General features: G+C 42.5%; 1 protein-coding gene across 1 annotated transcript in view; it reads right to left on the reverse strand.

Annotated features, from left to right (window-relative positions):
* Positions 1-16,520, reverse strand: part of LOC115199912 (voltage-dependent N-type calcium channel subunit alpha-1B) — a 141,867-nt gene that overhangs the window by 91,435 nt on the left and 33,912 nt on the right. The window contains exons 5-7 of the mRNA XM_029762453.1: positions 13,822-13,913; positions 13,412-13,564; positions 12,628-12,815 (exon numbers count right to left, since the gene is read on the reverse strand). Of these exons, the coding sequence (XP_029618313.1) occupies positions 12,628-12,815; positions 13,412-13,564; positions 13,822-13,913 (433 nt within the window). The remainder of the gene's footprint in view (positions 1-12,627; positions 12,816-13,411; positions 13,565-13,821; positions 13,914-16,520) is intronic.

Here is a 16,520-nt window from a genome sequence, read left to right on the forward strand (position 1 = left end):
TGAATGGATATCTGTAGGAGGAAGGTATATGGGTGGGTGCAATGTAATGAGTGTAGGGAAAACAGTCACATGTGGCAGGCATTGGTAAGGGGAGAGAGCCATGGATTAGTGAGGAAGGGGGTTGAGGTCAGGCCAGGTCCCGTTAAGGGAAAAGGAACCATTTATTGCCCATATCACTTAGTTCCCTGCCTAGCAATAAAGATACAATGTTTACGGAGAAGGAGGAAACTCCACCCAAAGTGAGGTACATATACCACCACAATAGTAAACATGTTTTTGTCGGTTCAGCTGTTCGATCCTTTGGGAAGAATAAACTTGGTTTAAGCTTTCATAGTGTCCATCGAGTTCTTACTCTGATAATTAAAACCTAACACTACATAGAAAACTGCTCATCTTTTCTGCTCATAAGCCTACAGAGAAGGATATTTATCACCAGGAGAGCAGAGGATTGATGGGCTTAATAGGGAGAGAAGGGAACACGAAGAAGATAATTTAGTGTCCGTTTAGTAGTCTTGTGATGTAGGCTATTTGTGATTTTGCTATCTATTGAAAATATGCTAGATTTGTGTATGCTAAATGTCATAAAAAAAGCATGAATGGATATAAAATGAATGGATATTCTATATCCATACATGCTTTTTAATTAAATCTCTCTTAGGCTAGTATCAAACTTTGCTGTGGGGTCGTGGACACTGTAGGCACGGTTATTTGAGCAATCTGATTGGCCAGCGTGGTAGGCACACTTGATTTAGCCACAGCTTTCCTGGTTTGTCCCTTCAGACAAATTAAATGGTTCAAAATGGGAACACTTTGCCTACCCGGCACCTGACACAGGGCTTCTGAATCAAGTGCAACTACCAACAACAGCGCAAGACAAAATAAAAAATAAAAGCGCAAGCCTTTATCGTTGCCTTTTCTGCCTTGAAGATCAACCAGTTGATCGGACCGGTTTGTGACCACTGTATTAGAGTGTGCAGCTTTTCCTTTGATTTGAAAGTCTATGGGCTCTATTATAACACACCTAATGCAATGGTAAATATTAGCGCTGGCGGTGGCACTATAGGTCCGGGGGTGTGTCAGAAATATTTATGCTATTTTCACAGCAGGAAGGATGAGCGTAAAAGCTGCTGTATACATTTTTTTTTACCTTTATTTAACTAGGCAAGTCAGTTAAGAACAAATTCTTATTTACAATGATGGCCTACCAGGGAACAGTGGGTTAACTGCCTTGTTCAGGGGCAGAATGGAAGATTTTTACCTTGTCAGCTCAGGGATTCGATCCAGCAACCTTTCGGTTACTGGCCCAATGGTCTAATCACGAGGCTACCTGCCGCCCCAATAGACTAAGAGAATGATGAGCGGATGTCGTCAACCTTCTTTTCAAAGTGGTTGACAAAGTCGTCCTCAGAGAGGGAGGAGGGAGGGGGTGGAGAATTAAGGAGGGAGGAGAAGGTGGAGGAGTTTCTTCGGGTTAGAGGCAGAAGCTTGAAATTTAGAGTGATAGAAAGTGGCTACATCGGATACAGAAGAGAAGGTAGAGAAGAGGGTGGAAGGATGATAGGTCCTCCGGAAGTTTCATTTTCCTCCAGTTTCGCTCAGCTGCCCGCAGCCCTGTTCTATAAGCTCGCAATGAGTCACTCAGCCACGGAGCAGGAGGGGAGGGCCGAGCCCGCCGGGAGGAAAGGGGACAGTGCGAGTCATAGGGTTCGGAAGGGAGGAGGGGCAGAATCAGGAGACAGGAGAAGGATTTAGTAGAAGGGAGAGATGAGAGGATAGAAGAGGAGAGTGTAGTAGGCAAGAGAGAGAGAAGATTGCGATGGCGCACGACCATCTCGGTAAGGGCTGAGTGGCTAGGGTTGGAGGAAAGTGAGTCAGAAAAGGAAACAAAGTAGTGATCAAAGACCTGGACGGGGGTTGCAGTGTGATTAGAAGGCGAGCAGCCTCTAGTGAAGATGAGGTCAAGCATATTGCCTGCCTTGTAAGTGGTACGGGACTGGGAATAGGGTGAGGTCAAAAGAGTCAAGGAGGCAAAAGAGAGAGTTGGAAAGAAATTAATAGAAGGCAGACGTCAGGAGGTTGAAGTCGCCAAGTACAGAGTGGTGAACCATCGTCAGGAAATGAGTTTATCAAGGTGTCAAGCTCATTGAGGAACTCTCTAAGGGCACCTGGTGGGCGATAGATGGCAACAATGTTAAGCTTGAGTGGTCAAGTGACAGTGACATCATGAAATTCAAATGAGGAGATGGACAGGTGAGAGAGGGAGAAAAGAGAAAATTGTAATTTCTGAAAAATGAGTAGACCTGTGCCACCACTGCGACGACCAGATGCTCTCGGACTATGAGACAAAACGTAGTCAGATGATGAGAGCAGTTGGAGTAGCAGTGTTCTCTGGGGTGATCCATGTCTCTGTCAGGACCAAAAAGTCAAGTAGCTGAAGAGCAGTATAAACTGAGATTAAATTGGGGTTCTTGATCGCAGATCAGCAATTCCAAACGCTGCCAGAGACACGGAATTCCACATGGGTTGTGTGTGCAGGGTACACTAAATTCGAAGGGTTGCAGCCAAGGGGTGGGGAGCGTCTGTAAAGCCTACAGGGAGAGGAGTGAACAGGTATAGAAAACACACACATAGTTCCCAAAGCTACAAATGAGCAAAATGAGATCATCTGAAAATAACAAGGTAAGAGATACTGAAGTGAGAGAGTGGTATGGAGACTTCCTCTCTTTCCTTCCTCGAACAACTCCGCAGAACAACTCAGAAGAACCGTGTTAGTTTTGCGATGAGACCGCCGCTGACAAAACAGGGGAGAATGAAGTACTAATACTAATTGCTAATTGCCTTGAAAAGATGAAGAGCACACCTCCAGGTACTAATTGCTGATTGCCTAAGAGTGGAGAAACCACTCCACATCCAATACAGTCACTGATTACCAAAACAACAACAGTCACAAATTGTCCTGCCCCTTAATCCTGGTTGATCTGTCAACAATCATTTGCAAGTTAATAGCAGTCAGCAGTTCACACACCAAGTAGGCTACTGGGAAGACAGGCAGCACTTCAAGTAGTTGGCCTGAGCTAGCAAAAAGACAGTGCTAGACAACAGCAGATAAAGACAAAAATTATACTAATCACTCCTGGAGATATCAGGCGTCCTGTAGCTCTAGAATTAAGCGCTATTCACTTCTGATAAGGCTTAAAAAGACAGTGAATAATTTGAATCAAATTCTAATCCAAAGGCTATGTCTAAATATAGCTACATGCACTGTAATTGCTCCCCATGGGCATATAATATTAAAGCAATGTAGACTATGGAGGGTTTTAGGCACATCCAAACGATTCACCGGAGCTGGACAAAGATCCAATGTAAAGAGAAATGGGGAATGTCCACTCACCGTTCTACTGCTCCCAAATGTTATATTTTAGAAACATCAAGGAACCTTTACAGATTTCATTCTCACTTCTACAGATTTAGCAGGCGGCTCCATAATTGCATTGCATGTGAGCCATGGACGTTCTCACAAAGCCAAAGGATGGTCAATCCTTCTTAGAAGTTTGGTTTGTAATCAAAACCCCAAAAAAACAAGTAATTAGTTTTTTTACAACAACAACATTTCTTAATAGGATGGTGTCAGAATCATGAAATCATAAATCGCATCTCTCGTTCCATGAACATAAGTCTCTGTGTGCAGACGTACTGTAGGCCTAAATGTCATGACGTATAACACTCACAGAACCGGACCGCTGAATGCTGAAGCTCGTAGCGCATACAAATCGTCTGTCCGAGGTTGCAACACTCACTACCGAGTTCCAAACTGCCTCTGGAAGCAATGTCAGCACAAAAACTGTTTGTCGGGAGCTTCATGAAATGGGTTTCCATGGCCGAGCAGCTGCACACACGCCTAATATCACCATGCATCGGCGTGATGAATCACGCTTCACCATCTGGCAGTCCGACGGACGCTACCTGCCCCAATGCATAGCGCCAACTATACATTTTATTGGAGGAGGAATAATGGTCTGGGGCAATTTTCCATGGTTCGGGCTAGGCCCCTTAGTTCCAGTGAAGGGAAATCTTAATGCTACAGCATACAATGACATTCTAGAGGATTCTGTGCTTCCAACTTTGTGGCAACAGTTTGGGGAAGGCCCTTTCCTGTTTCAGCATTACAATGTCCCCGTGCACAAAGCGAGGTCCATACAGAAATGGTTTGTTGAGATCGATATGGAAGAACTTGAGTGTGCCAAGAGTGTGCAAAGCTGTCATCAAGGCAAAGGGTGGCTACTTTGAAGAATCTCATATCTAAAATATATTTTGATTTGTTTAACACTTTTTTGGTTACCACATGATTCCATATGTGTTATTTCATATTTTTGATGTCTTCACTATTATTCTACAATGTAGAAAATAGTCAAAATAAAGAAAACCCCTTGAATGAGTAGGTGTGTCCAAATTTTTGACTGGTATTGTATATATATATATATATATATATATATATATATATATATATATATATATATATATATACATATATATTATTTACCAAGTGTTTGGGATGAAGAAAAAAAAACATGTTATCAAGATTATTATTATTTTTAGATATTGTTTATCAGTTATTGTAAGTACAAAATTGAAAATATGTTAGCTTCTATGTTAGCAGTAAACATCCATATGATTAGCCCCCATTTGGAAAGGGTAATTGAAACAACAAAACAAAGAAAATGTTTTTTGACTATCCAAGATGACATCAGAAAGATTGTACCACAGAGATACAATGTAATACTATTTATTTCTGTGGATCGAACATCCAAACTGAGCCCGCTCTACCATGCTATCTGCGTGTCCCATCTGCTAGGCTGTCTGAGACTGAGACGTACAGCGCAGTAGAAGCAGTTATCAGGGCTGATGGATGACAAGGCTGATGAGGTGAACACAGATTCCTAACGTGGACAGACAGACAGACAGACAGACAGACAGACAGACAGACAGACAGACAGACAGACAGACAGACAGACAGACAGACAGAGACAGACAGACAGACAGACAGGAAATGAGACGTGCCAACGACGGCTGTCTCTCCACCCTAACACCTCAATCAGAAACAGCAGCCTTCATATTTGAGCAGACCTCCTGAACTGAAGGCCACATTACCAGGCTGTCAGTTAGACCAGGCAAAGACAGAGCAACCTTGTGATGAATAGGATGATCTTAGCCTGTCCTCCTGTGCTCAAAGGCTAAATCTGGATTAACAGACACTAATTTAATGGGATTATTAATCATGCTAATTGTGACACTGTCTAATGCTGTTGGGGAAAGGTGGAGAATATGCCCCACAATATTGTAGGCAGCAGTGGCGGTCAGTACCTTTTAAGATGAGGGAGGACAATTTTCTTATGGGCATGGCCTTATTTCTATTACAGCATATTGGATGGCTGTCATTCATATTCCATTCACCCAGTTCAATGTGACAGTAATAGATTTAGGCTACTACATGATACACAAATTGTCCCTATACCCATCACGAGGTTGCTACAACCTAGCACATGATTGAAAGTTTACAAAGTAGGGCACACAGGTTGAGAGACAAAATTGAAGACACAAACAATGACACATGGACAGACAGTGACATTCAATACCGCCTTGCACACTCTATGACTGCATCTAGCTGATACAGTGGCTTGTGAAATTATTCACCCCCCTTGGCATTTTTCCTATTTTGCTGCCTTATAACCTGGAATTAAATTGGATTTTTGGGGGTTTGTATCATTTGATTGACACAACATGCCTACCACTTTGAAGATGCAAAATATATTTTTTGTGTGAAACAAACAAGAAATAAGACAAAAAAAATTAAAACTTGAGTGTGCATAACTATTCACCCCCCCAAAGTCAACACTTTGTAGAGCCACCTTTTGCAGAAATTACAGCTGCAAGTCTCTTGGGGTATGTCTCTATAAGCTTGGCACATCTAGCCACTGGGATTTTTGCCCATTCTTCAAGGCACAACTACTCCAGCTCCTTCAAGTTGGATAGGTTCTGCTAATGTACATCAATCTTTATGTCATACCTCAGATTCTCAATTGGATTGAGCTCTGGGCTTTAACTAGGCCATTCCAAGACATTTAAATGTTTCCCCTTAAACCACTCAAGTGTTGCTTTAGCAGTATGCTTAGGGTCATTGTCCTGCTGAAAGGTGAACCTCCGTCCCAGTCTCAAATCTCTGGAAGACTGAAACAGGTTTCGCTCAATAATTTCCCTGTATTTAGCGCCATCCATCATTCCTTCAATTCTGACCAGTTTCCCAGTCCCTGCCAATGAAGAACATCCCCAGAGCATAATGCTGCCACCACCATGCTTCACTGTGGGGATGGTGTTCTCAGTGTGATGAGAGGTGTTGGGTTTGCGCCAGACATAGCGTACCAGATGGCCAAAAAACAAAATTTTTGTCTCATCTGACCAGAGTACCTTCTTCCATATGTTTGGGGAGTCTCCCACATGCCTTTTGGCAAACACCAAACATGTTTGCTTATTTTTTTCTGGCCACTCCTCTGTAAAGCCCAGCTCTGTGGAGTGAACAGCTTAAAGTGGTCCTATGGACAGATACTCCAATCTCCACTGTGGAGCTTTGTAGCTCCTTCAAGGTTATCTTTGGTTTCTTTGTTGCCTGTCTGATTAATGCCCTCCTTGCCTGGTCCGTGAGTTTTGGTGGGTGGCCCTCTCTTGGCAGGTTTGTTGTGGTGCCATATTCTTTCCATTTTTTAATAATGGATTTAATGGTGCTCCGTGGGATGTTCAAAGTTTCTGATATTTTTTTATAACCCAACCCTGATCTGTACTTCTCCACAACTTTGTCCCTGACCTGTTTGGAGAGCTCCTTGGTCTTCATAGTGCTGCTTGCTTGGTGGTGCCCCTTGCTTAGTGGTGTTGCAGACTATGGGGCCTTTCAGAACAGGTGTATATATACTGAGATCATGTGACAGATCATGTGACACTTAGATTGCACACAGGTGGACTTTATTTAACTAATTATGTGACTTCTGAAGGTTCTCGTTGGCTGGCCCTCGCTTCATACTCGTCGCCAAACCCACTGGCTCCAGGTCATCTACAAGACCCTGCTAGGTAAAGTCCCGCCTTATCTCTGCTCACTGGTCACCATAGCTGCACCCACCCGTAGCACGCGCTCCAGCAGATATATCTCTCTGGTCACCCCCAAAGCCAATTCCTCCTTTGGCCGCCTCTCCTTCCAGTTCTCTGCTGTCAATGACTGGAACGAACTACAAAAATCTCTGAAACTGGAAACACTTATCTCCCTCACTAGCTTTAAGCACCAGCTGTCAGAGCAGCTCACAGATCACTGCACCTGTACATAGCCCATCTATGAATAGCCTAAACAACTACCTCTTCCCCTACTGTATTTATTTATTTATTTTGCTCCTTTACACCCCAGTATTTCTACTTTGCACACTCATCTACTGTCAAATCTACCATTCCAGTGTTTTAATTGTGATATTGTATTTACTTTGCCACCATGGCCTATTTATTGCCTTTACCTCCCTTATCTCGCCTCATTTGCTTACATTGTATATAGACTTATTTTTCTACTGTATTATTGACTGTATGTTTGTTTTACTCCATGTGTAACTCTGTGTTGTTATATGTGTCGAACTGCTTTGCTTTATCTTGGCCAGGTCGCATTTGTAAATGAGAACTTGTTCTCAACTTGCCTACCTGGTTAAATAAAGGTGAAATAAAAATAAAATAAATTGGTTGCACCAGATCTTATTCAGGGGCTTCATAGCAAAGGGGGTGAATACATATGCACGCACCACTTTTCAATTATTATTTTTTATAATTTCTTCAAAAAAGTTATTTTTTAAATTTCACTCACTGTCTATTAAATGAAATCCAAATAAAAATCTATTTAAATTACAGGTTGTAATGCAATAAAATAGGAAAAACACCAAGGCGATGAATACTTTTGCAAGGCACTGTATAGGATGTAATCATTAGTCCAACAGTTGCAGATGAGAGTTTCTATTGGACTATTTGTATGAAATTCAGTGAGGAGGATGGTCCCCCCTTCCTCTTCTGAGGAGTCTCAACTTGTAGGCAGAGTTGTTAATCTGTACTATTAGGGAATGAACCAGGCAGTGTAGAATATTGAAAACTGCTACTGAATCAACAGAGTGGATCAACTTCACTAGGTATCACTTCTATTGAATTGGAGTAAGAGCTGACAGAGGAATGTGATATCTCATCAACCATCATGAACTCTGACAGTCTGTCCCTTTCAGCATTCTAAGCATGCCTCCTCCCCCCCTCCATTTCTGTGGATAGAGAGCTGAAGAGCTGGGGAGCTGGAGAGCATCCTCCTCAGCTGGTAGACTCCTCCCTCTGCCAGCGTTGGAACAGCAGCAGCCTGGCACCGTGTTGGCCAGCGTCAGGGAAGAGAGAGGCGTAGCAGGGTAAAGCGGCAGGCGCCAGAAGACTGGCATATGCTGCTCCCCATCAGGCATGGCAGCAGTGGGAATGGAGCAGAGCGGACATGAAGCTGGGAATGAGATGCCACAGGTGGCCATCCTGGCTGTTTCTGAATGAGCCACCTTCATATAGAACACAGACTGCATGGATGTGCATGCTTTAACATGGAGACTACTGTATTCACACACCATGCTCCTTTCAGCTAATTATCATTTACTGTCAACTATTGGGGCTCAGCAACTGTTGATTAAAAATGCTGTAGAAAATCCTGCTAAGAAATAAATACATTCTGAATGCAAAGGTATCCTAAAACCACCCACAGAAAGTCTTATTGCAAAATTGTTGACTGGCCCTAGGGCTGTGGCGGTCACGTTGTCAAAGGCGTCGATGAATGGTGACCAAAATGCAGCGGGTATAGTGCTCATCTTTCCTCTTTATTTGAAAGAACACTCAAAACAAAATAAACAGACGACGAAACAGTTCCATAAGGCACACAGCCTATACAGAAAATAACCACCCACAAAAACACAGGAAAAACAGGCTGCCTAAGTATGGCTTCCAATCAGAGACAACGAAAGACACCTGCCTCTGATTGGAAGCCATACCTGGCCACACATAGAAAAAGAAACATAGAAATGGAAAACTAAAACCAAAATCCCCTAGAACCAAAAAACCCCAAACCACACAAAACAAACACCCCCTGCCATGCCCTGACCATATTACAATTACAAATGACCCCTTTACTGGTCAGGACGTGACACGTATTTCGTCAGTCGTAGATTGTCAAGCAAATAACTGTCGGTCTCACGGTAATTGACCGTTAATTATCATAAACACATTTAGCATCTCCTGGCTTCCACACATAGCCTACATGACACTGATGCAGACCTTTGGAACATTTACATTTTAAAAAGTCTAATAAATCCATGTAATATAGCCTACACCTTCACAATAAATGCATTATTTATTTTAGACAGGTTTAAAGAAATTTGAAATGAAGAAAATGTAGTCTATTTCAGAAGAACAGAATAGCATACTCTGAGTTGTCCTTATGTTAGGTCCTGATCTGGCTATGCCATATGGCTGTGGGCTACACTAGTTCATTTAACAGACAAGATTTGGTTAGAATTCCGTGGCATTATTTTATAGTATGAAGAATACAATTGAACAAAGCTGAATAAATAGAAAGGATATTTTCTCCAAACGATTTGAGGGAGTGTGTATACGCGGCTATTCTGTGTTGAGCAGTTAACAAAGAAATAGGTATTCCTACATGCTTAATTTAGAGTTATTAATGTAACAAAGTTTGGGCTATATGTTTAGATGATTTTTAATACATTGTAAGGCTGCATGATGCAACTTTAATGAGGATTTGAAAAATATAGCTTGAAAGGCATGAGCTCTGCTTTGTTTATTTGCGCAGGCTGTACACACTTTATCAGTCTTTCATTCACAATTTGACAAGCACTTGATAATGCTTCGAATTTCCCAGCGGCATCACCTGTGTGTGGCCATATTGCACCCTAAAAAAAAACATGCCTTTTGCCGTTCTCCGAAGCACCTCTCACTCACATGGTTCTCCATCACGTGATCGGGTCATTCTCACAGGTACAAGTGAAGACAGACACTTCGGGGATGCAACTGCGTGCGTCCTTATCCAATTCCAAGGTGCATATTGAAGATATTGGAAGAACTGTCCACATTTACTTTCATCAGCCAACAAGATGAGTAGGCCTAACGAACAGCAAAAGCACTAGCTTATGTCAATATTATCCCCCATAGTACAAACGTTGACCTATTCTACTCTGTGCGCAAAATAAATATTCCAAACATAGTCTGGAAGAGTTGTGGGATGCAATAGATCCCAAATTAATACAACCACTAGCATAAAAAAAACGTTTTTTCGCAATGAGGCTGACGCAAGAGATCAGAACGTTTAGCTTAAAATGTGATAAACTATTAGGCTATTTCTTCACATTGTAAGCGCAGCAATGCGCACACTGCAGTAGGCTATAAGCGCAAATGTTTCATTAGCAGGAAAACACCATTGTCAAAACTGACTGCAAATGTGATTATGCATGTAATGCTTTTTTATAAAGGTGCATTTTTATGGTAAAAATTATCTTCCCCGAACTTGAAACTCACGCGCTGCTTATGTATGCCAGATAGGCTCTACACCCATTGTAAAGGTGATTAATGTGCTAATTTTAAGAAGTTATTTTTCTACTTTAGTTGTCATACAAACCATATCAAAACATATAAGCCTATGGGCTAGGCTAAATGAGGTGTGCAATTATGATTAGAAAAAGTTGCAAAAAAAGGCGTTGTTTCTTTTTTTATGCTGGGCATAATTCACAAGTGATAATCTATAATTCACAAGTGATAGGCTAATATTGTCACCCATCAGACTGTTCTTGATGTAATATTGTCTTTACATATACTAAATAATATACAGTGCATTCGGAAAGTATTCCTTGACTTTTTACACATTTTGTTACGTTACAGCCTTATTCTAAAATGGATGAAATATTTTTTTTCCTCATCAATCTACACACCAATACCTCTTAATGACAAAACGAAAATAGTTTTTTAGAAATTTTAGCAAATATATTGAAAACAAAAAACTGAAATATTACATTTACATAAGTAAAAAAAAAGGGAAGGGGTCTCAATATTTTACAAATGCACTGTATGTGTGAAATTTGTTTTGATTTATAATGGACCCTTATTATGCACCTGTCTTGAAACAGGGGCAGAGGAAAAAATACATGTCACGCTTTCCAATGGTTCATTTTCATGCCAGCCAGGTAGGCTATACTCCTGTTGTAAAGATATGCAATGTGCTTAATATTAGGAAAGTTGAGAAATAAATATAGTAGGCCTTGCCTATAGAAAGCTGATGGGATCCTCCTCTTTTTAGTAGAGGCCATCACTCTGTTTTCTAGCTCAATTGCATAGCCTATAGAAATGTTGCACAACATGAGCTCATGGGCTCTCATGAAGTGTTTGATTAGATTTTTGATTACATTTGCATTGATGTCAGAGTGATTAGAGGGACAGTGGAGTGCTGAGTACAGTTAGCAAGTTTGGTAAGCTACTAAAGACCATCAGCAGCATCAGAGCTTGGAGATGCCTAATTACCGTGACTAAACAGTGACGAGGAATTTGACTGCATTCATGACTCGTGACCGCCGGTGTGGCGGTAATATGGTCACCGCAACAGCCCCACTGTCAGCCTATCCTGGTTGGTTGAGTGCGTCACAAGCCTTGGGAGAAAGAGTCCAACTGGAAATCCAGGGAAACAATTATTTGACATCAAAGAAGTTGGCAGCATCCCCCCTGCCCCGCCTTTCTGGCTTTCAGCAACAAAACAGCTATTGAGTAATCCGATCCCAATCCGAAGACAGGCCTACTGCTCCACATTTTGTGGAGAATAAACACACTGTCTTCCCAATAGAGCCATTCAATATTTCATGTTGTTACACAATCATTTCCTTTTTAAATTATCTAATTGTGACTCTTATGCAAATGTCACAGGCTGTGATTTGTTGGAGACCTTGAGTCTGTCTCTAACATGAATCCGCCCCATGACTCATCCTTCCACATCCAGCAGGTTCCAAGTGTACTGGAGTCTCTGTCTCTGTCTAATAATGTATCCAGGGTGCACTGGGAACTGAGACCGTACCACAACCCATACACTCCATAACCAGTTCACATGTCACGATCAAATCGTCTGTCCTTTTCACAACAGATGACACAACACATAGTCAATCTTCGCTCCACTGGGGGAAAAAAGCATTGAGATCATTGTCTTTGAGATGCATTGTATTGCCATAGTGAGTAACATGTTAAAGTGATACATTTTTTACATTTTGCATTTGAGTCATTTAGCAGACGCTCTTATCCAGAGCGACTTACAATTAGTGCATTCATCTTAAGATAGCTGGGTAAGAGAACAGCATATCACAGTCGTAGCGAGCACATTTTCACTCAATAAAGTAGTTCTCAGCAAAGTCAAGGCTAGCAGGAACATAAAACATTTTTAGTGGGGGGGGGGGGGGGTTCAGAGATCCCTCATACTTGAGTCTTCAATCGGCATTTTTGTCAGTGCGATATCATAGGCAAATGTTATGTATAGGGGGAACTCACGTTATAGAGGATGTCCACCCATCCCTCCATGGTGATGCACTGGAAGACGGTGAGAATAGCAAAGAGGATGTTGTCGAAGTTGGTGATGCCGTAGTTGGGGCCGATCCAGTATTCCTGACACACAGTGCCATTCTCACAGGTCCTCGCTGGAGCCTCCATACCACAGGGGAACTCTGCTGCCTGCTCACCTGAGACACACACACACACACACGCAGACGCAGGTACACACACAGAGGAATGTACGTTACATTGCATTTAAGTAATTTAGCAGACACTTAGTCAGGGTAGTGACTGCATACATTTCATATTGTAGAAGATCTCTTAACAGGGCCATTTCTGATACCAGACCCAAGATGTGGCCATCCTCCTTTCCCTGAGAGGGGACTTCTTAACCTTAGCGAAAATTAAAACTCAAAATCACATGTTTATGCAACTGCTTTAAATGCTGGTTAGTAGCTACGTGTCTTTGCAAAGTTAGTGTACATTTTATTGGGTCATGGCTAGAATGTAACACTCCGTTGGCTAAGTGGCAGCGAGACAAGAGCAGCAGCACTGCAAGCATAGACAAACATGCACGCATACTGGCATGCATACATGTAAAGGAAGTGGTTCATTGAACTACACTAGTGTGATGAGACCTAAAAATGTGTCTTTGCTCCCAGAACTATACTGTAGGCTTTACCTCAGCACATACATCATTTATATCAACTCTAAATATGCAACTTCTTGCAGTTACACAAAACACGGGTGATTAAGATTTCATAGCGATGTGCATTGTGCATACCTGTATCAGTCCTGAAGCAGGTCCGGTGGAACTTGCCCATGTAAAAGTCCAGGCCGATGATGGCGAACATGAGGATAGCAAAGAAGAGCAGCATACCGATCTGCAGCAGAGGCACCATGGCTTTCATGATGGACTTCAGAACCACCTGAAGACCTGAGATAGAGCACGTTTTCACTTTACTCCCTCCCATGTTATAGTATTAACATTGGTCATGGTAGAGCCCCCAAATGGCTCTTTAAGTTCCTTTATTTAACATTTCCTGTTATCCGAATTACATAAGAAGACATAACCAAAAAGGTAATATATAACTAGATATTTTAATGTTTGGATGACAAACTTACAACAATAAACATATCCAAACAGAACATTGTTGTTGTTTTTTCCAGTGATTCCAGAGTCATTGTACTTACTAGGGATTCCAGACACCAGTTTCAGTGGCCTCAGGACCCTTACCGCCCGCAGAGTTCTCAAGTCAAAGTCTGCTCCCACTGTAGCCAGCATCCTGTTCACAATCAAACAACAACAGACCTGGAGATGAACAATCAGACTGACAGCACGACAATCTGTACAACCATCCATCATAAACACACAACATATCATTGACATTATGAACGATTGAGGGAAGTCAAGATCATCAATAGCAAATGATGTCCCATCTCCAAACATCACATTCCTGAAAATAAACAGGAATTATTAGTTCCAAGCATTTCATGTGAGTGTACAATTTCTCCAGTATTCATGATGAACTTGCATGTGATATAAATGTAAATGTCTCTGAAAATAAGGTCCTATGTTTTGTATTATCTAAAACTACAGGTGTTGTCATGTGCTGTGTGTCTGACACTCGTGTGTTAATTGAGTATCGGCAGGGCTGGTTTAGAATACATAACTACAGCATCTTAAGCATCTACAGGGACAGAGAGACAGTGTGGAGAATGCGAATGATTTCATATGGACGTTGATATGCAGAGGGGGCACTGACACAGAGAGAGTGACCAGCAGCTCAGGACACATGACTTCAGATCTCCACTTTCCCTGTAGATTTCAGGAGAACTCTTATTAAAATGTGTGGTGCTCCTCTCCCTTGTGGCCAGTTTCAGTCTGAGCCGGTGAAAAGCAGCAGCATTTCCTCATTCTCCTGGGCGTCTGACTGCATAATCAAGACACTTCAGCCTAAAACTTCACCCCCATCGTTAGAGGATCTGACTGCACTTTCACAGTCTCACGGAGGAGAGGAGCAGGAAGAGGGGAGAGAGGAGGAGGGAAGAGAGGAGAGCGGAAAGAGGCTGGCGGGGAGGGAAAGTGTGGCGTGGAGAGAGGTAGTGGGGGAAGGAGGAGGAGAGGAGAAAAGGAGGAGCGGAGAGAGAAAGGGGATATGCATTAGCTTCACAGCCTGTCCAATCAGCCCACAGCCTCTTCCTCTTGCAGAACGCTATTGTGGAAATGGAGCTGGCCTGTGGAGAGCAGCTCCACCTCCAAGAGTCTGGTCCAGGGGGACAGACAGACAGGCCAGATCAGCATCATGTTACTGAGGCTGACGAGTGTTATTGTACACCCACTATCTAATCCACTGGCTGGGCAGAGGCACAGACTGGGGTCTGGGGAGATGCTGCACTGAAATGAGTGGTATAATCTCTGCACTGAGAGCAGGAGGGTGGAGACATAGTGAGGGAGGGAGGGAGGGAGGGAGGGAGGGAGGGCAGAAAGCATAAGGGGGAGATTGTGTTGTTGTAATTGCAAAAGACAGGTTTGAGGATTACCTAAAAGGATTACCTAAATCACACTGTTTCTAGAATATTACAGTCATGTATTCTTCATATGAACCAGAATCATACACATTGCTTTGTGATTACAGTAAAATGTATACCACTTTAGTAATCTACTGTACGTCACAAAGATTTGATATCCCCAGAATATAGTCTAACATAAGGAAAGCAGAAGGAGAGTCGGCAGGGTGAGGCAACCAATAAATGTTGTGGTTCAACTGATATTCTTTTTCCTTTCTACTGGGTCTTAATTAATCACAGTCTACTTACAGTATATACTCCCAGCTGGGATTACCTTCATTAGAAAGGAAAGAATGAGGAAATGAAATGACTCAAATTTTCCCCACATCAACTAGTGCATATCAGACTCCAAGTAATATACAGTACGTTGGCAGAGGGCTATAATTTCCTGCTTTTGTCTATCCCGGTGAGATAACCCCGTCTCCCATCATGATCAGCCATGCTATTCTAATGTTCCAGACTGCAGCTGGCATTCTGAAATATACATCACTTACTGTATTCTCAGTGAAATGAGCACTCTGCTTCTCTCTCTCCCTGCCTGCCTGCGTCCCTGCCTGCCTCCCTCCCTGCCTCTCTGCTTGCCTGCCTCCCAACCTGCCGTTGTTTATCCCTACAGAAAAGAGAGAAAGCCTCAGGTCCTCGTACATACTCCTGACTGAACCAGTCTCAACATGAGGCAAAACGCTGCATACAAATACAGATCAGAGGTCCCTCATGTCCTCGTTTTCTGGGCTTATATTTTAGCTTTACAATATATTCCTTTAACATTACCAAAACAGGGTTGAGATACAAAATGATGACGATTCAAAACCGAATGGAATTCAGTTACACAGAGGAGATATTGGCAAACCAATTATCTGGGTTACGTTTAGTTTTTTCAAGCTCCTTGAACGAAATGGTGGGAAAACTGACCATGGACTGGATTGGCTGGAGTTCAACACCAACCCAACAAGGACCTGTCTGAATCTGATATGACTGGGTTTTAAACCCAGCTTGTGTCACTGCTTCAGCCGCCAGAAAAAAAAGAACAGGTGTGTTTCCCATCTCCAAAGTGGCCAGCATTTCTCAGATGAGGAGGCCCACATTGGACGGCTCCCAGTGGGCTTTAATAAGGCTGGTCGGAGACTTTCTCTGCCATCTCTCTATCCCACATAGCCCTGGCAGCAGACAGAGCAGACAGCGGGGTCACTGAGAGGGCACTGAACACTCAGGCATCTACTATAGGGCTATGCTTAAGGGACTAGAGCGAGGACAGCATTAACATGTTACCCCAACATTGCAGAATAAGAGAGATTATAAAACACTAGTCCCTTAAGTATACA

Source organism: Salmo trutta, chromosome 9 (assembly GCF_901001165.1).
Source record: "Salmo trutta chromosome 9, fSalTru1.1, whole genome shotgun sequence".
Lineage (NCBI taxonomy): Eukaryota > Metazoa > Chordata > Actinopteri > Salmoniformes > Salmonidae > Salmo > Salmo trutta.